Source organism: Loxodonta africana, chromosome 13 (assembly GCF_030014295.1).
Source record: "Loxodonta africana isolate mLoxAfr1 chromosome 13, mLoxAfr1.hap2, whole genome shotgun sequence".
Taxonomy (NCBI): Eukaryota; Metazoa; Chordata; class Mammalia; order Proboscidea; family Elephantidae; genus Loxodonta; species Loxodonta africana.
The window spans coordinates 60,304,184-60,328,782 of record NC_087354.1 but is presented as its reverse complement, the minus strand read 5'-3'; the positions used below and the strand labels follow the sequence as shown (position 1 = coordinate 60,328,782).

At 40.9% G+C, this 24,599-nt stretch overlaps 1 protein-coding gene across 3 annotated transcripts in view; it reads right to left on the bottom strand.

Moving 5' to 3' along the window:
- RAB27A (RAB27A, member RAS oncogene family) overlaps positions 1-24,599 on the bottom strand; it is an 87,281-nt gene that overhangs the window by 21,134 nt on the left and 41,548 nt on the right. For all 3 annotated transcript variants that reach the window (XM_023558252.2, XM_003418323.4, XM_064267526.1), the window contains one exon: positions 4,164-4,338. In XM_023558252.2, coding sequence (XP_023414020.1) covers positions 4,164-4,316 — 153 coding nt within the window. In that variant the 5' untranslated portion in view covers positions 4,317-4,338. The remainder of the gene's footprint in view (positions 1-4,163; positions 4,339-24,599) is intronic.

Below are 24,599 nucleotides of genomic sequence, written 5' to 3'. Positions count from 1 at the left end.
CTCCAGGGACTGATCCCTCCTGATAACATGTCCAAAGCATGTGCGATGAAGACTCACCATCCTCATTTCCAGGGAGCATTCTGGTTGTACTTCTTCCAAGACAGATTTGTTTGTTCTTTTGGCAGTCCATGAGATATTCAATACTCTTCCCCAACACCATAATTCAAATGCATCAATTCTTCCCCTATCTTCCTTATTCATTGTCCAGCTTTCACATGCGTATGAGGCAATTGAAAATACAATGGCTTGGGTCAGGCACACCTTAGTCCTCAAGATGAATCTTTACTTTTTAACGCTTTAAAGAGGTCTTTTGCAGCAGATTTGCCCAGTGCAATACATCTTGATTTCTTTTTTTTTTAATTAATTTATTTCAAGTTAGACCCATCTAAAATTTTTTCTAAATTTTATTTTCTTGTTGAGAATACACACGGCAAAACATACAGCAACTCAACGGTTTCTACACATACAAATTAGTGACACTGATTACATTCTTTGAGTTGTGTAACCATTCTCACCCTCCTTTTCTGAGTTACTCTTCGCTCATTAACATGAATTCACTACCCCCTAAGGTTCCTATCTAACCTTTGAGTTGCTGTTGTCAGTTTGATCCCATACAGATAGTTCTTAAAAGAGCATAATGCTCAAGGCAGACATTCTTTACCAGTAAGCTAAACTACTGGTCAGTTTTTGAGATGACCTCAGGGAATATTTTTGGTTTAAGGTTTAAAAATGATCTCAGTGCAATAGTTTCAGGGGTTCATCTGCCCTCCAGAAAGTCTAGAGTTGAAGAGAATTTAAAACTCTATTCTGCATTTTCCCCCTTTTAATCAAGGTTCTTCTATGGAATCTTTGATCAAAATGTTCAGTAATGGTAGCCTGGCACCATCCAGTTCTGGTCTCATAGCAAAGGAGGCAGTTGTTCTTGGAGACAATTAGCTACACATTCCATATCCTCCTCCTATTTCTGACCCTCCTTCTTCCTCTGATGCTCCAGGCAAATAGAGAGCAATTATTGTGCCTTGGATGGCCACTTACAAGCTTTTAAGACACTAGGCACTACACATCAAACTAGGAGGTAGAGCAGAAGTATTAAACTGTTATTAGGACAATTAACTGGGATGTCCCATGAAACCATGACCCTAAACCTCCAAACCAAGGAACCAAATCTCATGAGGTCTTTGGTTGTGCATAAGTAGCCTCAGTAGCTTTTTTTTTTTTTTTCGGTCATTGCTGTAAATATATATATAAACCCTGGTGGTACAGTGGTTAAGTGCCACAGCTACTAACCAAAGGGTCGGCACTTTGAATCTGCCAGGCGCTCCTTGGAAACTCTATGGGGCAGTTCTACTCTGTCCTATAGGGTCGCTATGAGTTGGAATTGACTCGATGGCACTGGGTTTGCTTTGGTGTATATATATATATATATATTTGTTGTTGTTGTTAAGTGCCATCGAGTCGGTTCCGGCTCATACCAACCCTATGCACAACAGAACGAAACACTGCCCAGTCCTGAGCCATCCTTACAATCTTTGTTATGCTTGAGCTCATTGTTGCAGCCACTGTGTCAATCCACCTCCTTGAGGGTCTTCCTCTTTTCTGCTGAACTTGTACTTTGCCAAGCATGATGTCCTTCTCCAGGGACTGAGCCCTCCTGACAACATGTCCAAAGTATGTAAGATGCAGTCTCACCATCCTTGCTTCTAAGGAGCATTCTGATTGTACTTCTTCCAAGAAAGGTTTGTTTGTTCTTTTGGCAGTCCATGGTATATTCAATATTGTTCGCAAGCACTACAATTCAAAGGCATCAATTCTTCAGTCTTCCTTATTCACTGTCCAGCTTTCACACGCATATGATGTGATTAAAAATACCATGGCTTGGGTCAAGCGCACTGTAGTCTTCAAGGTGACATCTTTGCTCTTCAACACTTTAAAGAGGTCCTTTGCAGCAAATTTACCCAATGCAATACATCTTTTGATTTCTTCACTGCTGCTTCCATGGCTGTTGATTGTGGATCCAAATAACGACTAAAATGAGAAGAAACAGCTGCAAACATCCATTAATAATAGGAACCTGGAATGTACGAAATATGAATCTAGGAAAATTGGAGATCATCAAAAATGAAATGGAACACATAAACATCAATATCCTAGGCATTAGTGAGCTGAAATGGACTGGTATTGGCCATTTTGAATCGGACAATCCTATAGTCTACTATGCTGGGAATGACAACTTGAAGAGGAATGGTGTTGCATTCATCATCAAAAAGAACATTTCAAGATCTATCCTGAAGTACAACACTGTCAGTGACAGGATAATATCCATACGCCTACAAGGAAGACCAGTTAATACGACTATTATTCAAATATACACCAAACACTAGGGCCGAAGATGAAGAAATAGAAGATTTTTATCAGCAGCTGCAGTCTGAAATTGATCGAACATGAAATCAAGATGCATTGATAATTACTGGCGATTTGAATGAGAAAGTTGGAAACAAAGAAGAAGGACGAGTAGTTGGAAAATACAGCCTTGGTGATAGAAACAATGCCGGAGATCAAATGATAGAATTTTGCAAGACCAACGACTTCTTCATTGCAAACACCTTCCTTCACCAACATAAACGGCAACTATACACATGGACCTCACCAGATGGAATACACAGAAATCAAATTGACTACATCTGTGGAAAGACACGATGGAAAAGCTCAATATCATCAGTCAGAATAAGACCAGGGGCTGACTGTGGAACAGACCATCAATTGCTCATATGCAAGTTCAAGCTGAAACTGAAGAAAATCAGAGCAAGTCCATAAAAGCCAAAATATGACCCTGAGTATATCCCACCCGAATTTAGAGACCATCTCAAGAATAGATTTGACTCATTGAACACTGGTGACCAAAGACTGGACAAGTTGTGGAACGACATCAAGGACATCATACATGAAGAAAGCAAGAGGTCATTGAAAAGGCAGGAAAGAAAGAAAAGATCAAGATGGATGTCAGAGGAGACTCTAAAACTTGCTCTCGAACATCGAGCAGCTAAAGCAAAAGGAAGAATTGATGAATATCTATATATATATATACCATACAACTTTTGCCTATTCAGCTTTTACAAATGTACAACTTATTGACAGAAATTACATTATTGGCTGTGCAACCATACCCTTAATCAATGTGATTTTTCCATCACTGTTAATCCCCTTTTTCTCCTTCCCTTCAGGCCCTGGTAACCACAAAGAAACTTCGTTCTATAAAGATTTGTGTTTTCTTGTATTTTTATATAAATGAGGTCATACAACATTGGTACTTTTGTGATTGGCTTATTTCACTCAGCATAATGTCTTCCAGCTCCATCCATACTGTAGCAGGTATCAAGACTTCCTTTCTCCTATAGGCTCAGTAGTATTCCACTGTATGTATGTACCACATTTTATTTATCCATTCATCTGTTGGTGGGCATTTAGGTTGTTTCCACCTTTTGGCTATTGTGAATAGTGCTGCAATGAACATCGGTGTACAAGACTTTGCTTTCAAGTCTTTTGGGTGTATACCTAGGAGGGAACTGCTAGATCATATGGCAGTTCTATTTTTAGTTTTTTGAGGAACCGTCACACTGTTTTCCACAACAGCTGTACCACTTTGCATTCCCACCAACAACGCATAAGGTTCCCAGTTTCCCCACATCCTCACCAACATTTGTTATTTCCTGGGTTTTTTTGTTTGTTTGTTTGTTTTTTAATCTTAGGCCATCCTAGTGGGAATGAAATTGTATCTCATTGTGGTTTTGATTTTCATCTCTGATGGCTAATGACACTGAGCATCTTACCATGTGTTTGGTGGCCATGTGAATGTCCTCTCTGGTGAAATGTCTATTCAAGTCCTTTGCCCATTCTATGATTGGGTTATTTGTCTTTTGGTCGTTAAGTTGTCAAAGTTTTATATATATATTTGTTTTTAGATTCTTGTTAGATATACAGTTTCTGAAGATATTCTTCAGCACAAGCTTTTCAATCACATGGCTCAGATTCAGCATAATACACTTTCACATATACCATTTAATTTTAGATTCTAACCTTTGTCCTCCCAATTCCTACAAAGTAAACTAAAACGGCAAATGTTTACTCAGGTATTACACTTTTATATAGAAGGATATCGAACTTACCACTCTTTTTTCCCTGAAATCAATGCCCACTGTTGTGATAAACTTGGAGTTAAATTTACCATCTGTGTACTGGTAAAGGACACTGGTCTTCCCCACTCCAGAGTCCCCCAAAGCTAAAAACTTGATGAGGTAATCATAGTCTCCATCAGACATAATGAAGAACTCAGTGGTTCACCTGCAAAATACAAACCAATGCATAGTTATTAAAAATGCATTAAAAAATATTACAGTCCTCCATGAATAAAGTGGCACCTTAATATTCAATTCAACAGGCCGTCTGTGCAACACCTGTGTGCCTAGGTGTTCTGTGAAGAGAGGATTAGATGTTGTTCATGCCCCAGATGACCTGCTAATCTGCTAGATGAGACGGTGCTGAAATAGTAAATAATTCATTTTATTTTTAATTTAACACTATAATACCGTTAAGACAAAAATTTCAAGTGAGAGTGATAATCAACAAGAAGGTAATGGTCACTAAGTATTATTTGCAGACAATACAGAACAAAAACTAATAAAAAGAAGAAGGAAGGCAAATATGTGGAAAAATAACAATAATTCTTAAAGTACAAGTAGCTCCAATTCCTCCTTCTTCAAAGTGTCCTAATGTGGAACCCCTGACTCTCCTCTTTTTACTTGGACATCTAGGCAATTCTATTTATCCTATTTATTTTCACATGTTTTTATAACTCTTTCACAGACAATGCCAAATGCACAAATAGAATTTGGCATGCAGCTCCCTTATGTATTATTGTTAATGTGTTATGTATTAAATCAGACTTTCCTGGAGTATATTATCACTGCTTCTCTGGGAACTGCATTCCAGAGCTGGCCAGTCGATGTGCAGAAACCACAGTCCCACGACTCATTTGCTCCGGACTGCCTTGGTCGCCTAACGAGAAATGCTGACAGCTCATCTCTTTAACACTGACTAAACCAAAAGCCCATTTTGGAGAAGAAAAACTTGTTTTACCAGTGATACCTAACCATGGTTATTTTTTGGAGCTTTGCAGTTGACACTTTTCATGGTTTATTTTTATTCTTCAAATAAAGTAAAACTTAAAATATTAATACAACTGGGAATGTAATCTGTCTCCAGGGAAGGCTTACTTCTTTTTATCACCACCCCCCTCCGAAAATCAGGAAAATAACCAGCTATTCCATTATCACAGACACCTTTACCTACCTGTCCACACAAATACCCACTCGTCCACATACACCAAATGCTCGACACTAGAATCTGCTGACTTCCCTCCCACTGTCCCCATTTAACCAGCCTCATGTCCAGAAACCCCCCGTAACACTTAATGTTTCCTATAGGATTATTTCTACAGATTTATAAAAAGCAATAAAAGCTTCTTGTTGTTAGGTGCCAAGTTGGTTCCAACTCATAGTGACCCTATGTACGACAGAATAAAACACTGCCCGGTCCTGCGCCAACCTCACAATCGTTGTTATGCTTAAGCCCACTGCTGCAGAGTGTCAATCCATCTTATTGAGGGTCTTCCACTTTTTCACTGACCCTCTGCCTTACCAAGTATGATGTCCTTCTTCAGGGGCTGGTCCCTCCTGATAACATGTCCAAAGTATGTGGGATGTAGTCTCGCCATCTTTGCTTCTAAGGAACATTCTGGTTGTTTTTAGTAAAAGCTTAGGCAAGGACATTTATGGATTTTCAAGGCTGCCTTCCCTACTCATCCTCAACTCAATGACTCACCTTATGCCCCCAAATCCTGAATGCTGAGCCCTAGGAGCTGCTGCAGTGTACTTCTTTCAGAATGCCATAGGGCAGGTCGGAGAGTTGCATTCAGATATGGCTGGTCAGGCCACAAGGGCAGAGCCTCTACAAACATTCCTAATTCTATTTGCACACTATAAAGAATGACACTTTACAGATGATGACTTTTCCATGGTATAGTTTCTATATTCTCAGTACAAGTGGCCAGTGTTAACTGGGTATAATAGAACTCCGCTCTAGGAGATAACTGCCTGGGTATAAACAAACGTTCTAGTATATCACGTAACATATCACTTGGCCCCAAGTTATTTAGAAATAAAAGAGAATTGGAAAGTAGGTTCAGATAATAGTCATTTGGGGGTTCCCTCACGTCGAATGAGGAAGCAGAAAACAATCCTGCAATGAATATGATGCAAGAAGGCACTGTGACTACCTTCACCTTCTTTACTTTTAATTTGAAAAAGGTTCGTCATTTCTATAACTATGTTTTTATATGATTTAAGGTACGGGAAAAATGATGTCAGTAATGGCATCAATATTCGACAATGCGCTAAACCCAAAAAGAAAAAAAAAAACCCACTGGCATCGAGTCAATTCTGACTCATAGCAACTCTATCTGAGTAAAATCCAAAGGTTTAGATGAACCTACTCCTTGTTTGTACTAACAATTCAACGTGGTTAGTTTTCGTGGGAGAATTATACACATAGGTTTACAAATGACCTCTTCAGTTGTACTTTCTCTTCACGTTGGTAGTGATTCATAATAGCTTGTTCCCAAACTAAGCCCTCATAAAGGAAGTGTTAACAAACCAAATACCACAAACTGAAGGTGTGGATACCACCACCAATACTAACCATCATTTGCACTTCCAGAGTACACCTTTAAGATATCTGCTCTCTTGGCCTTAAAATAAATGCTCAGATCCTTCGCTCTCTCTCTTCAGCTTTCTAAAGGAAGAAACAGACCCCAGAGAGGTTAGCTGTTTTGCACAGTCTAGAGCCCAAGTTTCCTAACTGCAAGTCCAACGTCCTTTAATCTACCCAAGCTTTGTGTCTGTTACTCAACTTTTTACAAATGCATACTGGACTTAAAAGTGACCAGTGGCATGACATGGTACAAGGTAGCCTAGTTGAAAACACACCACCTCTGAAGTCAAGACAGAGCTGAGTTTGAATTCCAAGTCTTTCCTACACCAGCTGCTTAGACATCTCAGAGCCTAAGAATTCCAGGTTTCCATCCTCTAAAAAGAGAGCAGCACACACTACCTCACGCCATTGTTCTGAGGACTGAATGAGACACTGCTGTAAGGGCCCAGCACAATGCTTGGCGTCTAGCAGGTACTCCGTAGATGTGACCTCATTTCATTCTTCCAGCTCTGGACAGATCAGGCTGGTTCCAAAGACCTCGAACAATTTCTGAAATTAGCTCTGGTTAGCTCAAAACATATCTTTCTAGCACAGAAAATTTCTGGCTGGCTCAGAGTAGTTGCTGAGTCAACAAAGACAACGTTGAAGCTAACTGATCTTTTCTGGCTGGTGTAAATCACCTCCAATCCATTTAAAACAGATATGCCTAGTTCAAAAGAGTCCTACCCAGCTTAAAGACAGGTTTGATCGGCATAGAACACTCCAATCCATTCTAACCAGCACATACATGTTGAATAGAATCTGACTGGATCATACTGATTGAGAGTGGATCTAACCAGGGGGACGAGGTTCCACCAATAAAACTGTTTCTGACAATCTAAAACTACTTTGAGCAGCTTAAACCTGTAGTATCTGACCAAAATTATTTGAGTCTGAGTTTAATAGCCCAAATTGCTTCAGACTGGTTTTAGTTAGCTTAAATAAGTTCTCACCTGGACAAGCAGTCTCTGAATGGCTCATGTAAGTTTTGACTGGCTCAGAGTACATTTTACCGAATCAAACTGGTGCTGACTAATTAAATCCACTTCTGACTAGATCACACTTGCTTCAAGTCATCCATTAAGTGGTTTTTACTGGTTTAAACCAGCATAAACTGGTGCAAACAAGTCTGAACTGACTGTATCAACCTGATTTCAGATGTTCAAAGCAGTTTAAGACCAGAAATGTAAAATGATGATCAAAAGCACCTAAAGCAACTGTTTGGTGCTCTAAAACAACAAACTTTAAATTTTACTTATCTATTACCTCAACTATAGACAGTCTGACCCCAAAAGTTTAGTTTTTAGTTTATAAATAAACTATATCACAGTACACTTTATTTCTACACTTGAATAGTTTGCATGGGTTACAGTATAGAAAATAGGTTGGGAGAAAGGAGCACAGGCAAGGAAAAAAGGATTTTAAAAAAATGGGAGAGGTATGGTGAGTGACACAGCCTTCCTTGGTTGAGAACTTGCCTCCTATTTGATCTTAGGGAGATGGAAGCAAATGTAATCTATGATCCAACAATAAACAACAATTGGGGAAAATAGCAAATTTGAAGGTCGTGTAGTTTTTGTTGTTAGTTGTCATCAAGTTGATTCCAACTCATGGCAACCCCATGTGTGCAGAGTAGAACTTCCATAGAGTTTTCAAGGAAGCAGATTACCGACCTTTCTTCTGAGATGCCTCACTGGGCTGGCAGTTGAGTGCTCACCATAAGTGTTTTCCTAGGTTGTATACAGTTTGTTCTAAACTGGTCACAATGACCAGGCTGTCCTGGGTTACCAAGGACCAGAATTCTAATGAGTAAAAAAGCTGCAAGGAAACACAGGATTCAGGAAGCAGGCAGGTCTTCAGTGTGACATCAGGGAGATAAGAGTTTGGGCAGGGTCACTCATGATGGTGGCAGACTCATCTGAGCCTGAAGTCCAGTTAGTCAAAGCCTGGAGTTGACAGACTCATTCCATCTTCCAGCAGACAATGAATCCAGCCCATAGCACTTTAGCACCAAGGCCACCCAGCAGTCCATACGTGGTCATCTCACCACTACTCAACACCAACACAGCTTACCTAACGTAAGGCCTCAGCTGATGGGGGGGTTCAGGAGAGCCATCTTCATATTTTAACAAATAGTTTTCTTTTATTGTTACTGAAGTCCTGAGTGGCATTTCTGGGGCCTGTTCTCCAGAAAGAAAATGTTCCACTCCCCTAGTACAGAACTCTGAGGTCATTAAAAAGACAGGAAAGAAAGAAAAGACCAAAATGGATATCAGAAGAGACTCTGAAACTTGCTCTTGAACATTGAACAGCAAAAGCAAATGGAAGAAATGACAAGTAAAAGAGCTGAACAGAAGATTTCAAAGGGTGGCTTCAAAAGGCAAAGTATTATAATGACACATACAAAGAACTGGATTTGGAAAATCAAAAGGGAAGAATACACTTGGCATTTCTCAAGCTGAAAGAACTAAAGAAAAAATTCAAGCCTCACGTTGCAATAGTGAGGGATTCTATAGGGAAAATATTAAATGATGCAGGAAGCATCAAAATAAGATGGAAGGAATACACGACCAAAAAGAACTAGTCGATGTTCAACCATTTCAAGAAGTATCACATGATCAGGAACCTATGGTACTGAAGGAAGAAGTCCAAGCTGCACTGAAGGCATTGGTGAAAAACAAGTCTCCAGGAATTGACAGAATACCAATTGAGATGTTTCAGCAAATGGGTGCAGCACTAAAAGTGCTCAGTCATCTATGCCAAGAAATCTGGAAGACAGTTATCTGGCCAACTGACTAGAAGAGATTCACATTTATGCCTATTCCCAAGAAAGGTGATCTGACCGAAAGCGGAAATAATCGAACAACATCATTAATATCACACACAGGCAAAATTTTGCTGAAGATCATTCAAAACCAGCTGTAGCAGTATATCGACAGGGAACTGCCAGAAATTCAGGCCGGATTCAGAAGAGGACATGGAACCAGGGATATCATTGCTGATGTCAGATATATCCTGGCTGAAAGCCAAGAATACCAGATGATGTTTAACCGTGTTTTATTGACTATGGAAAGGCATTCAACTGTGTGGGTCATAACAAATTATGGATAACATTGTGAAGAATGGGAATTCCAGAACACTTAATTATGCTCATGAGGAACCTTTACATAGATCAAGAGGCAGTTGTTCAGACAGAATAAGGGGATACTGGTTGGTTTAAAGTCAGGAAAGGTGTGCTATTCAATCTGTATGCTGAGCAAATAATCCGAGAAGCTGGACTACATGAAGAAGAATGTGAGATCAGGATTGGAGGAAGACTCATTAACATCCTGCATTATGCACATGACATGATCTTGCTTGCTGAAAGTGAAGAGGACTTGAAGCACTTACTAATGAAGATCAAAGACCACAGCCTTCAGTATGGATTACACCTCAACGTAAAGAAAACAAACATCCTCACAACTGGACCAGTAAGCAACATCATGATTAACAGAGAAAAGTTTGAAGCTGTCAAGGATTTCATTTTACTTGGATCCACAATCAACACCCATGGAAGTAGCAGTCAAGAAATCAAAAGACGCATTGCATTGGGTAAAAGTGCTGCAAAGGACCTCTTTAAAGTGTTGAAAAGCAAAGCAATCACCTTGAAGACTAAGGTGTACCTGACCCAAGCCATGGTGTTTTCAGTTGCCTCATATGCATGCAAAAGCTGGACAATGAATAAGGAAGACCGAAGAAGAATTGATGCCTTTGATCATGGTGTTGGCGAAGAATATTGAACATACCACGGACTGCCAAAAGAACAAACAAATCTTTCTTGGATGAAGTACAATCAGAATGCTCCTTAGAGGCACGGATGGCGAGACTGTGTCTTACATACTTTGGACATGTTGTCAGGAGGGATCAGTCCCTGGAGAAGGACATAATCCTTGGTAAAGTAGAGGGTCAACGAAAAAGAGCAAGGCCTTCAATGAGATGGACTGACACAGTGACTGCAACAATGGGCTCCAACATAATAACAATTGTGAGCATGGCGCAGGACCGGGCAGTGTTTCTTTCTGTGGTACATAGGGTCACTATGAGTTGGAACCAACTCAACAGCAGCTAACAACAACAACAAGTATAGAACTCTAATAAATTATTTATAAGCTAGCATTTTAGAGCAGGAAGGGAAACAGAACACACCGTGCCAGAACTTGACATCTGGGAAACCCAAACAACATCATTTCCTGTAAGTTCTTCAGCCTATTGCTGCTTGGGAAGCCAGTTTATCAGTGCTTCCTGACTGCATTGCTCTTGCTAGAAATGGGTCAGAAGCCTGGGTCAGACACCCACATGCCCAGCACTTTACACACATTGGTGCAGCGATCCTCCTCTCAGCCCTGGAAGCAAGCTGTATACACCACACATGGTGCCCCTTCTGAAAGATCTCAGTGCTGCTGGGTCACAGATGCCACAATGGGGCGGTGATTAACTGGGTCTTGGCCAGTCCATTTGCATGCTGGGCGCAATTCCAACATGCTCTTGGAAGACCGAAAAGAGTGGAGGTAAGAACACGGACTCTGGAACCAAACCACCTGGATGTGAATCCAGCCATGAAACTTTGGAAAACGTATTTAACTTCTTTTGCCTTGGGTGGCTCATCTGTAAAATGGGAATAATGCTCTATTTTATTAATTCTAATATGCATTTTTTAATTTTAATTTCTTCAGAATTGGAGTGTGTCTTACAATTCACAGTGTCTAACAATCCATTGTTGTTAGGTGCCGTCGAGTCAGTTCCAACTCATAGCGACCCTATAGAACAGAATAGAACTGCCCCATAGGGTTTCCAAGGAGTGGCTGATGGATTTGAACTGGCAACCTTTTGGTTAGCAGCCAAGCTCTTAACCACTATGTCACCCAGGCTCCTTACAACCCATGGCATCTTGCAATTATGCTCCTTAAAAATCCAAAAATGTTGGAGGACAACACACAACATGGGGGAAGTCAGCACATCTGGACCAAAACAAAAGCATAGAAGTTTCCTAGACATATCCAAACACTTTGAGGGATCAAGTGGCTGAGGTCTGGGGACCATAGTCTCAGGGGACATCTAGGTCAATTTGTCTAACATAGTTCATAAAGAAAATGTTCTACATCGCACTTTGTTAAGTACCATCTGGGCTCTCAAATGCCTGAGAGTGGCCACCTAAGATAAATCTATTGGTCCCATCCCAACCGGAGTAAGGGAGAATGAGGAAGACTAACCCACCCAGTGCCGTCGGAAAACTAAAGACACAAGGAAAATACTAGCCCAAATGACTAAAGGACCACATGAACCAGAGACCCCACCAACCTGAGACCTGAAGAACTAGATGGTGCCCAGTACCACCAATGATCATCCTGACAGGGATCACAACAGACAGTCCTGGACAGAGCAGGAGAAAAATGTAGGACAGAATTCAAATCCATGTAAAAAGACCAGATTTACTGGTCTGACAGAGACTGGAAGAGCCCCCATAACTATGGCCCCCTGACACTCTGCTAACCCAGGACAGAAACCATTCCCCAAGCCCATTTTTTGAACAAAAATTAGACAGGCCTATAAAACAAGAAATAACATACATGAGGAACATGATTCTTAGTTCAATCAGATATATAAGACTAAATGGGCAGTTCCTGTCCAGAGGCAGGATGAGAAGGCAGGAGGGGACAGGAGCTGGACAGATGGACACAGGGAACCCAGTGTGGAAAGGCGGAGCATGCTGTCACATTGTGGGGATTGCAATCAATGCCACAAAACAATCTGTTTATGAATTTTTGAATGATAAATTAACTCAAGCTGTAAACATCCATCTAGGACACAATAAAAAAAAATTCTTAAAGGTTGGAGGTTTGAGTCCACCCAGAAGCACTACAGAAGAAAGGCCTAACAATCTACTGAAAAATCAGTCATTAAAAACCTTACCCAAAAAACCCACTGCCGTCAAGTCGATTGATTAAAAACCTTATGGAGCACAATTCTACTCCGACACCATGAGTTGGAAAACAACTGGTTTTTGGTTTAGTGTTAGCTGCTTTCAGCATCATTATCTAGCAGTCTAGCTCCCAAGGGACAGCAAGCAGGTAATGTTCCTTTCCTTGCTAGAACTGTAAGGAAGAACACTGGGCCCTAAAACTGAAAATTAATAAAATAAAAAATAAGGATCTACTAAGACTACTTGAACCTAAGATCACATCTTTAAACTCTGTACCTTCTTGAGGAAGTAGTGTCTAAATCTCTCAGGGAAATACATTCTAGAAAGTCAAGAATGTCCCCAATCAGAGACCCACAAAAAACTCTTTTCAGCTTACTTCTGTCTCTCCTCCTTACACAAATATTTTTTCAAAGTGCTCTCCACCCTTACTCTCAGGAGATTAACAATAGAAAGCAAGGAACGCCCACTTCCTCAACATGCACTTTGAGGTGATAATTGCCTGGTGGGGGAAAGTCAATCATCTTCCTTGTTTAAAAAAATAAAAGGTATTTTAATTGTTTTTAATTAGATTCCCCCAAGCCACTTGAGGCTTAGCTTATTAGGAGGTTTTTTTAATAATTAAAATAATTTATGTAAAAATTCCAGGGAATAAAACAGAAGACAGTGGTTTTAGTTAACAGCAGACTTGAAGATCTATTTCCAATTCTCTTCCTCTCCTCCCTCCTCCCTTCTCTTCCTCTCCTCCCTCCTCCTCCCTTCTCTTCCTCTCCTCCTTCCTTCTTTCTCCCTCCCTCCTTTTCCTTTTCCTCCTCCCTTACACACACACCATAGCCCAAATTAAAATCAGTCATAGGCTTCAATCTCAGGATCCCCTATCATTAGGCAGAATCATTCTAAAACTACTACATAAAAAACTACTACAGATAGGCCAAAATCTACCTTGTTAAAAAAGCCAAAACTTCCTCTCCACCCATTTCACCTTCATCTGGAATAGAGAGTGAAAGAAAGGGGAGAGGGAGTCTTAACTGAGCAGTAACTACATGCCACAAATTGTACCAGACATGCATGATTTCATTTGATCTCTTCTTCATCCTTGTCTGTCGTCGTTGTTGTTAGGTGCTGTCGAGTCGGTTCCAACTCATAGCAACCCTAGGCACAACATCCTTAGAAGGAAGTTAATGTAGGTACAAGACTCACACCATAGAGAGTGATGCTTTCTTAACATGATGGCAAGTAGGCTTGGGTTCAAGTTCCAGCTCTTCTACTTTGTGAGACCTGATGCAAGTTCCTTAAACTAAGCCCCCAAACTTTTAACTGAAAAATGCAGATAACGGCATCACTAACCTCATTGGGTGTTTTCAGGATTAAGGGAGGTAATTCACAAAAAGCTTTTAGGACATTGCTTGGTCATTACCCACCCACCCACCCAGTGCCGTCAAGTCGATTCTGACTCATAGTGACCCTATAGGACAGAGTAGAATTGCCCCCACAGAGTTTCCAAAGAGTGCCTGGCAGATTCAAACTGCGGACCCTTTGGTTAACAACAGTAGCACTTAACTACTACGCCACTAGGGTTTCCGCTTGGTCATTATAAGTGTTTAGTAACTGAAACTTACTGTTAGCAACACTGGAAACCCCAGTGACATAGTGGTTAAGACCTACGGCAGTTCAATTCCACCAGGCGCTCCTTGGAAACCCTGTGGGGCAGTTCTACTCTGTCCTATAGGGTTGCTATGAGTCAGAATTGACTCAACAGCAAAGGGTTTGGTTTGGTTATTAGCAATACTATTATTAATAGCCTCATCAGTTCTTTATTAGAAGGTCATGTAATTTTTATAACTTGTTCTTAATGCAGCCAGTACCTGAGTCTTTAGAAAAATCATATAAAGAAATACAGTTTAGGTGCGATCACTTATGAGATCCATACCTGTTGAAAAAGATACCTTTGCCTTCCAATCTAACAATGAGTTTTATCTGTGTGATTTTTGGCAATTTCCGAGTTGAAAGAGTGTTCATCGGTTAACTCTCTAATTTCCAGAAGAGGAAACTGAGGCCCAGAGAAGGTAAACTGCAATCAGCTAGCAGAGCTAGGTCCCAAGCCTCCTGAATTCCAGTCCTGTCAGCTTCACTAACACACCAACTTTCTTTTTCTCTGTCTGTCTCTCTTCCTTCAGAGTCAGGGATGCTCATTACAGCGCCTTTGATTCAAGAAGCACAAATGTTCTGTGGAGCCAGTAGCTTGGGTGATAAATTCCTTCATGACTAAGGTGTGGGCTCCTTGAAGTACCGGAGTGAGGGACCTGAACTTTTGCCCTTCCAGTCCCTCTTCCTAGGAGCCCCTCCTTCTGATGGGTTCCCCTAAGAGAGAAGCCATACATTTGCAACCGGTCTGTCTCTTTTTGGTCATAGCAAAGCCTAGGAAAAAAATAAATCTTCTTGACACTTGTACGATCTCCTATAAATCCTTTTTCTTTCTGTCTTTCTTTCCTATAGTTCCAGGTGGGGAAAAAGGCAGAAAAATCATGAAATTTTTCATTTCCCTCATTTCATTTCCCTCTAGACTTGCTCAGTTCATTAGTAATTTCCTTTCAAATCAAGATTATTTTCTCTGGTACTGCTTCAAGTTCTCTGTAAATGCCCTTCTGGCTCTCCCACTCATTCCTTCATTCAACGAACACTTATTGTAGGCCTGTGATGTTCTAGGTGCCAGGGTACAACGGTGAGCCATCACAGCTATGACCAATGTGGGAAATGCACTTCCTTCCTCCTTTCCCATCTTAGTCCTGACGTTTTCACCCTAAATTCTCCTGGTGACGGTACCTGGCTAACTTAGGTTCTCAAAGAAGTCTGTCCTATGAGCATTTATGCTTCTCTCATAAACAGAACACATGGCATCCAAATGGATAACCCTCTGTTGCTTGTTTCCTACAGATATATGCACAAATCACAGGTGTGGTATATATTGGAAGATGCAAAATGAGAAAAGATAAAAAATAAAATATTTTTTTTAATTAAGAATAAAGAAAATTCTAAAGAGAAACATGAGGTATAAGAATTTTTTTTTAACCTGAAAATATTTTGCGCTTTTTAAAATGGCTAATAAACTAGCTCAGTGTGCCCATATAGCTTATGGACTTTACTTCTCCCTGCCCCCAAACCGCTTCCTTGTAGAAACAGGACCATGTGAATATAACTTCTGCTTTTCAGATAACAGCAGGAAACATCAGCATCTTTGAGAACTATATTCCACATGTGCTTTCATACAATTTCATGTCCCCTTATCCAGGGATTAATTTGAAGAAAAATGTTCACATACCAATGACCATCATAGATATAGGTGTATCAGGGTTTTTATGTTCAAGATTAAAATATAGTAGGCTTTTCTTTGTTTTTTTATTTTTATGGTACTACCATAAAAATGGGCCATACCTGGCATTCTGGGCACACACCTAGTGGAAACAGTAGAAAAGGGGAAGGGAAGTCACACAGAGCCGAGCAGGGTGGAAGAGGCATTTTATAGGGAACCAAGATAGGAGCAGCAGCAGCTTGTGTTTCCGCAGAGGAGCCCTGGACACACTTCTCTCAGACCATTACAATCCCTGTACCTGAGGTAAAACACATCTACTTTCACTACAAAGTAAGGCACGTTACTGCCAAAAGGAGGACTGCCATTTCCTAAAGAGAAGGATGCCCTCTGTGCCTATAAGCTTCCTTTTCTCAATTTCTGACAGTACATATATTGCTACCCTACTGAGCATGTCAGGAGTGAAGCAGATGAAATTACAAACAAAAATCTTGTCCTATTTACTCAAAGATCTCAGGCTGAGAACCCCAAAACCAAACCCATTGCCAACAAGTCAGTTCTGATAGCGATCCATAGGACTTCCATAGGAGCAGTCGATGGATTTAAACTGCCAACTTTTTTGTTAGCAGCCAAGCTCTTCACCACTCGCCACCAAGCTTCAGGCTGAGAGAAGTAAAAATCTAACAGCGTTGAAAAATGGATGGAAATTGAAATCTAGCTCTTTCTTGCTTCCTGATTGAAAGATGTCTGATTGTTATCCAAATTCAGAATATTAGGTTGTAATTGTATTATATATTCATGTGTAACCTATGACTTAAAAACACATTCCTAATATAGTGTTCTGTACAAATGTCAAAAATCCATCCTTAACAGTGACAGGAGGTTTTCATGGCTGGAAACTGGTAGGCTCTAGGTGCGTACTCTGTGGCTTAATGTTTATAAACGTAGTCATGACACAAGAATATTCTGTTTTCCTCATTCAAGCAAAACGAAAAGACTAACTTCTAGCAGATGGTAATATCCCAATGCAGCAAGTTCTTCAGAGAAAAAAAATAAAATTATGTGCAAACATTGTTGAATTAAGTATACATTTTTAAATGCTGCCAAGACAACCAAACATATACTCATATATAAGAACCAAAAAAAAAAAAACCAACTCCACTGCCATCGAGTCGATTCCAACTCATAGCAACCCTATAGGACAGAGTAGAACTGCCCCATAGAGTTTCCAAGGAGTGCCTGGCAGATTCGAGCTGCCAACCCTTTGGTTAGCAGCCATAGCACTTAACCACTATGCCGCCAGGGTTTCCTCATATATGAGAGTCTCCTCCAAATATTACAAAATCCTTTTATGAGTATTAAAGAGAAAGACCAAGATTAAGTAGGGTTAATCCAGAAATCCGCCTACTATTTCTTAAATATTACTATCAAAGCATGACCAGCGTAATCCAGTAAGCAAATAAAAATACAAGCAAGTGTATGTTTGGAAGGAAAGGGGAATTGGAACAATTCCTGAAGGGAGAAATGTTTTGGAAAGCCAATTTCTTTGGTTATCAGTGACTCAGATTTTTTTTTTTTTAGAGAACTGGACCATTGACTCGTTTACTCAAAATACATTATTTGTTGGCTAAGCCTTTTTTAAAATCAGAATATCAGTGTTCATAGAAACGTATGGTAAGAAAACTTGCTGAAACACAGGGCCTTATAATTTGTGATAAGTACCTCATGTTTTATAGATGTAAAGTAATAGGAAAAAAGGTACCCCACAAAATGTCATTTGTACAATATAGGCAATACAGTGGAAAACAGGAGTGGCTGTTTGATTTGCTGAGTAATATCTCAAATAACAGGAAAGTAGCCCCATAACGCACACAACCACATGGCATTGCAATAGAACACCCTGCCCATGGCTAAGCATACTTCCTAATGACACCGTGAAGCTGGGCAGCCACCAAACATGTAATAGAAATGCAACATCTTTAACTCTGCTACTCAGTGGTTGCTTCTGTGAGCACGTGGAAGACAATGAAACAAAGGCTTTGGAGTCAGGGTCTCCTAAGTTCAAATAACAGGACAATACCTCCTACCTGCGCAAAGTGATTAGCAAGGTGCTTGACAGAGATCAGTAAGTCATAGCTATTCTTACAACATATTAAGACTTGAACACTGGTCTTACAGCTTTAAGCCTGATGCTTCTTCCACTGTACCTTAAAAATGACAGCAAAACTCTGTAAAACTCTCAAGGAGAGAAAATATTTTCTGAAAATGAAAATGGAAGAGTAGCTTAAGCTGCCTGGAAGGTGGGATGTCTGGAAATCCAGCTGGCTGGCAGAGGGAATTCTACTAGTGACAAACTGTGAAGAGGTGAAAAGGAAAAGATGTTGGCCATCAGATGCCACCAAACTCCTGGAGTTGAGACTCAAAAGCAAAAACACTACGAATGACAGGCTGCTGTGGCAGTGAGCGGTGACAGATTACTAATTGAATAGCGCTCAAAGGACTTGAAATTGAGAAGAGTAAAGTTGCAAAACTCCGAATGTCTTTCCATTCTTGACCTAGAAATGGAGCCAGGGATTCTGCCAAGTCTAACCCTCAAAGCCATGAGCCGTGTTTGACCAACACAGTTAACTCCCTTTTGCATCTCACCTGCCTCAATTTTTTTTTTTCTCCAAGTGCTTTGAACTAGGAAAAGTGTTCATCTTTCAGGGGAAACACACCATCTCAAGAAGCAAACCACTTTGTGACGGGGCAATGAAGTTCTTTCATTCTAAGAAAAATCTAGGGTGGAAAAAAAAATATGAATTAGAAGAAGCAAGACCTGCAGAGGATGATAAAATCAATGAGACAAATATCCCTGAGTTGGCAGGAATGGGGGAGCGGGGGACTCATTTATCATTGCCTTTTCTAATTGAGTCTACGAGTGATCGGTATTTATTCGCCACCACAGAGGAAATGTGTCCAGAGTATGTAACAACACTCTAGCTTTCCAGACCCAACCATTTATACACTGGATGTTATTTTCACTGTTGTCCTATAAAACTGATATTTATAATGTACTGTAATAACTTTCCTGTTTCTTAAACAAAGGGCAAAGACCATAATTTAACTTTCCTGTGAAAAGACATGCTGTGACTGCTCCCATCCCATACACCCTACTCCTAAGGCTAAGCTGGACCATCAGCTCATCTAGGCTACAAGATTCACCAAATATGGCTTCACTTCTCCCTTTCCCTGCCCACCCCACCCACTCACCCTCCACTAACCACATCAAAGCAGAGCTGTTCTTTGCTCTCAGAAATATGCTTTTGAGGTACATGGCGGCTTACTAACACACATAAGACTTCCATCTCTTCACGGCTGGTTTTCTTTTCCACAAACATCCACCCTATGACATTCCCATGTTGGGTTCTAACAGCCCCACTTCTGACCAATACCCCTGTGCCACAGCCTCCCTTCACTTTTTTCTCTTCTGGCTTATTTGTCCCTCATCTCCAGGGACTCTTCCCAAAACCTCAATTTGTGTGTGCAAACACAGACCTTACGTGGAAAATGCCAGTCAGTGAAGACATGCTTCCCTCGTAACACGGAGAGCTGCTGTGTTAATGAGGTATTTCACCCTCAGCATGTCCATGTGCGACTGTGTCTTCAGGGACTTCTATTTCTCCAGTAAGAAAAGAGTTTCCCCTAGCTACCTCTGGGAATGGAGCCATTTCAGAAATCCAAGTACTTGGCCATACTGTGCCAGCTTTGGTTTTCCCAGAATATTAACAAAAAGGCGGCATACTGATACAAATTTGTCACAGTGTAAAATTAGTATCTGTAAATAGTTCCACTGCGCATCAACGTATTTATTTTAAAAAACAGTGAAGCGGGCCCAGAAAATCAAGCCACTTCACAGTGTTTTAACAGCACTGAAACAATTATACTGCAAGTGTTAGCCTCTTCCATGAGGTGAAAGTAAGCTGTAGACAGCCGGCTCGAAGTCTCTGGGTCCCCATCAGGTTTACCCTCCCTATTAAGATATTGACATGTTTCACTGCTCCCTAAATACCACTACCACTACCACCCACTGCCGTGAGTCAATTCCGACTCATAGTGACCCTATAGGACAGAGTAGAACTGCCCCATAGAGCTTCCAAGGCTGTAATCTTTACAGAAGCAGACTGCCACATCTTTCCCCTGCGGAGCAGCTGGTAGGTTCAAATCACCAACTTTTAGGTTAGCAGCCAAGTGCTTTAGCCACTGCACTGCCAGGGCTCCTTCCCTAAATACCAGATTCTTTAATTGCTGAATCAAAAGGAAAGGAAAAAAAGAAAAGAAAAACTCACCTAAGGAAAAAAGTCTAATCAGATATGCTTCTTATTACTTCTCAAGAAGTCTTTCCTTGCTCCACCTGTCCAGAAGGCAGTCCTAGAGCCCACTGTTTGCATTTCTATCAGCAGCTATTTATATAATGAGGTGTACCTTGTGTTTACTTATGCAAAAGACCTGAGGAACAACAATGCCCGTGCAGCCACCCAGCCGGTTTATAAATTGGACCATATTTGGCTTCATTGTTGTCGTTGATTTCCAATTTTATCGTAGTGTGGTCAGTGAATGTGGTCTGTATAATACTAAATTTTAGGAAACTAGGGAAGACATGTTTTTTGTCTCCCCCCACCCCCCCACCCCCCCACCCCCCACTCCCCCACACACATACAGTTATCAGGTTTATTGTGGAAGTAACAGGTTGCAATTCAGGAGACAGGATACAGTTCATCATTCAGGGCAGCTTCCAGCAAAGGCAGATCTCCACTCCTCAGTGGTACCCATGGGTAGCCTCTGCTGCTGGGCCTCTTTCGGCCTCTGCCCAGCTCGGGCATGTGTCACAGCCCTTTAGCTTTGCCAACAAGTGCCTGGAGGAACCCCACTCTGCCAGTAAGCCTTCTGCTCAAAGGCATTCAAGCTCTCTGGCTCCACCCACTACAGCCATTTGCCAGTCCCAAGCTGCTGCCATTTCCAGTATTACAGCTCTCTCTGTCTCCAGGGTCCTAGGAGGTTCTCAGCAGCGACCACAGCTCCAAAGGATGCGCTCCACTCCCGGCTTCTCTTCTTGATGGTAGTGAGGTTCCCCCCAAGACAAGGCAGGTTTTAAAAATGTTCCATGGCTGTGTGAAAAAGATCTGTATGCTTTTTTTTTGGACACAGAATTACATACATACTAGTTCAAGCTAGTTAGTTGTGTTCTTCAATACGATATATCCTTACTTATATTTTATCTACTTGACCTGTTCATCTCTGAGAAAGATGTATGTAAAAAAAACTGGATCATATTTATTTTTATAAAATAAGCAAAAGGGGACATCTTACAGAAGGAGGATATAAAGCACCCCAAAAGAAGAAGGCACTGTGTTCTCATTCAGAGAATTAAATCATGGTTTTCAATCTGAGTTCCATGAAACCCTGGGATCCATGGAGGTACTTTAAAAGTTCTGTAAACTTTCATTCGAATTTCATTTTCCATTTATTGCTAATTTTTTTAACTGGAATAAAAAAGAACACAGTCAAATGAGTTATATACCAAATTTAGAGGCCTACAAACTGTTCATGGATACTATGCAGCTCTTTCCTTCCACCTTCAGTGGATCTATGCTATTTGAAATCCTTATAAATGTGTCATTGAATAAAAAGGCAGTGATTTATACCAGCCTTTTTTTCTTTTCCTTTTTTTTAACCCTGGTAGCGTAATGATTAAGAGCTCGGCTGATAACCAAAAGGTTGGCAGTTCGACTCCACCAGTGGCTCCTTAGAAACCCTACTCTGTTCTACAGGGTTGTCGTGAGTCTGAATTGACCGCAACGGCAACGGTTTTTGGCTTATACGTGTCTGCTGTCATGAAGTTATTTAAGGAAGCATACCTGAGCCATGCACCAAACGTGACAGGCAAGGCTTGAGCACATCTGTTCAGCACATGTTTGCTCTTCTCCTGTTATGACAGTCAACTGAGCAACAAGGAATGTACCCAATATGTTACCTCATAGCCTCCTTTTATTACAGAACACTGCAGAGCCTATTTCATGCTCGAGGAGCTTCTTGTCTGACTTCTATAATTATGACAGGGATAGTACAAGTTTGGGTTACTTCTTGTCCATGGCAGGTCAGTGCCTTCACAGACAGCTGGATACTCCTGCATGGGGTCTCAGGAAACCTGTAAAATGTCTCTGCGGCCCTTTCATTGCCTCAGAGAAGGGCTCTGGTCTAGCTGGTTACAAACTTGCTTAAGCAATAAAACTGCTTCAGTTTCCTCAAATGAAATCTAACATGGCATCCCAACTTACAAAACAGATTAAAGCAGGACCATCCTGATGAAAGGACTGAAGGTAAGACCCTACCACCAAGGACATCTTCTGGACCCATCAAGAACCTGACAAGGGCTCCATTGCACAAATTTGGAAAACCAGTGCGGACAGCTCTACCTTTCACCTGGCTCTGAATCATCTCATTTTCCTTCGGCTTTATACAGACACTTCCTATCTGCCTAAATACTTTAGATGACAACTCACTTATAAGGTCTATCAGGCTTTTTTTACTCAACATCAACTGAAGATGCCACCTCTCAGATCTCCTCTACCTTAGGACTGTTCTCATCTGGGGGAGAAAATCTGAAACATACTGGTTGTCTCTTGTGAGAACTCCAAGAGGGAATAAGGGGCTACCGGGAGCTTGAGAAAATAAGATGAGGCTACAGGAAAGAGGAAACCCTGGTGGTGTAGTAGTCAAGCACTACAGCTGCTAATCAGAAGGTTGGCAGTTGGAATCTACCAGGTGGTCCTTGGAAACTCTATGGGGCAGTTCTACTCTGTCCTATAGGATTGCTATGAGTTGAAATCGACTTAACGGCATTGGGTTTTGTTTGTTTGTTTTACAAGAAAGAGTCCTGCATTAGGGTATTCACGGGGAAGGAAGAGCTTTATGTCTAGGGCTGAACGGTCCTGAGAAAGTCTGGGCAAAACTGGCCAAAAGGGAACCAAAAGGCAGCACCCACAATGGGACAGAAAACGAGAGCAGAGAGAACTGTTGGGAGGACATCTGTAGCTAGCCACATTGCTGATCCTGTCACGTATGTCAGTGGACACGTTGAGGCCATCAAAGTATATGTCCAGATTAATGTGTGTGTATATATATGTATATACACCAACTTTTATTTATTTTGTTGTTGTTGAGAATATACACAGCAAAACATACACTGATAAAACAGTTTCTACAAGTACCATTTAGTGACACTGATTGCATTCTTTGAGTTGTGTAACTATTCTCACCTTCTTTTTCTGAATTGTTCCTCCCTCATTGCTGTTGTCAATTTGATCCCATATGGATAGTTCTTAAAAGAGCATAATGCTCAAGGTAGACCTTTTTTACTAGTTAATGTAAACCACTGTCTGGTTTTAAGAAGGCTTCAGGAGATATTTTTGGTTTAAGGCTCAAAGATGATCTCAGTATAGTATTTTCAGGGGTTCATTCAACCTCCATGGCTACAGGAAGTCCAGAGTCCACGACAACTGGAAATTCTGTTCTACATTTTCCCTCTTTTGATCAGGATTCTGCTATAGAATTTTTGATCAAAATATTCAGTTATGGTAGCCTGGCACCATTCAGTTCTTCTGGTCTCATGGCAAAGGAGGCAGTTGTTCCTGGAGGCAATTAGCCACACATTGTATATCCTCCTCCTATTCCTGACTCTCCTTCCTCTGTTGTTTCAGGAAAAGAGAGACCAATTTTTGTGCCTTGGATGGCCACTTGCAATTTTTTAAGACCCCAGGCACTATGCATCTATCTTAGTCATCTAGTGCTGCTGTAACAGAAATACCAGAAGTCAACGGCTTGAACAAACAAGTTTATTCTCTCACAGACTAGTAGGCTACAAGTCCAAATTCATGGCATCAGCTCCAGGGGAAGGCTTTCTCTCTCTGTCATCTCTGGAGGAATGTCCTCGTCATCAATCTTCTCCTGGTCAATAAGCTTCTCAAGTGTAGGGACCCTGAGTCCGAAGGACGCACTCTGCTCCCAGTGCTGCTTTCTTAGTGGTATGAGGTCCCCTTGTCCCTTGTCTCTCTGCTCGCTTCTCTCTTTTATGTCTCAAAAGAGATTGGCTTAAGGTACTATCTAATCTTGTAGATCTCATCAATATAACTAATCCATCTCACTAACATCATAGTATTTACAACACATAGGGAAATCATATTAGATGACAAAATGATAGACAATCATATAATACTGGGAATCAGGACCTAGCCCAGTTGACAGATATTTTGGGGGGACCCAATTCAATCCATGACAGCATTGAACTAGGAGGTAGAACAGAGATACTAAACATGTTATTAGGCCAATTAACTGGATGTCCCATGAAACCATGATCCTAGCCTCCAAACTAAGAAACCAAATCCCATGAGGTTTTTGGTTGTACATAAGGAGCTTCAAGCAGCTGTTTTTGTTTTTGTAAATATATCTACCACTCAACTTCTGTCAATTCAACTTTTTTTTTTTTTTTTTTTA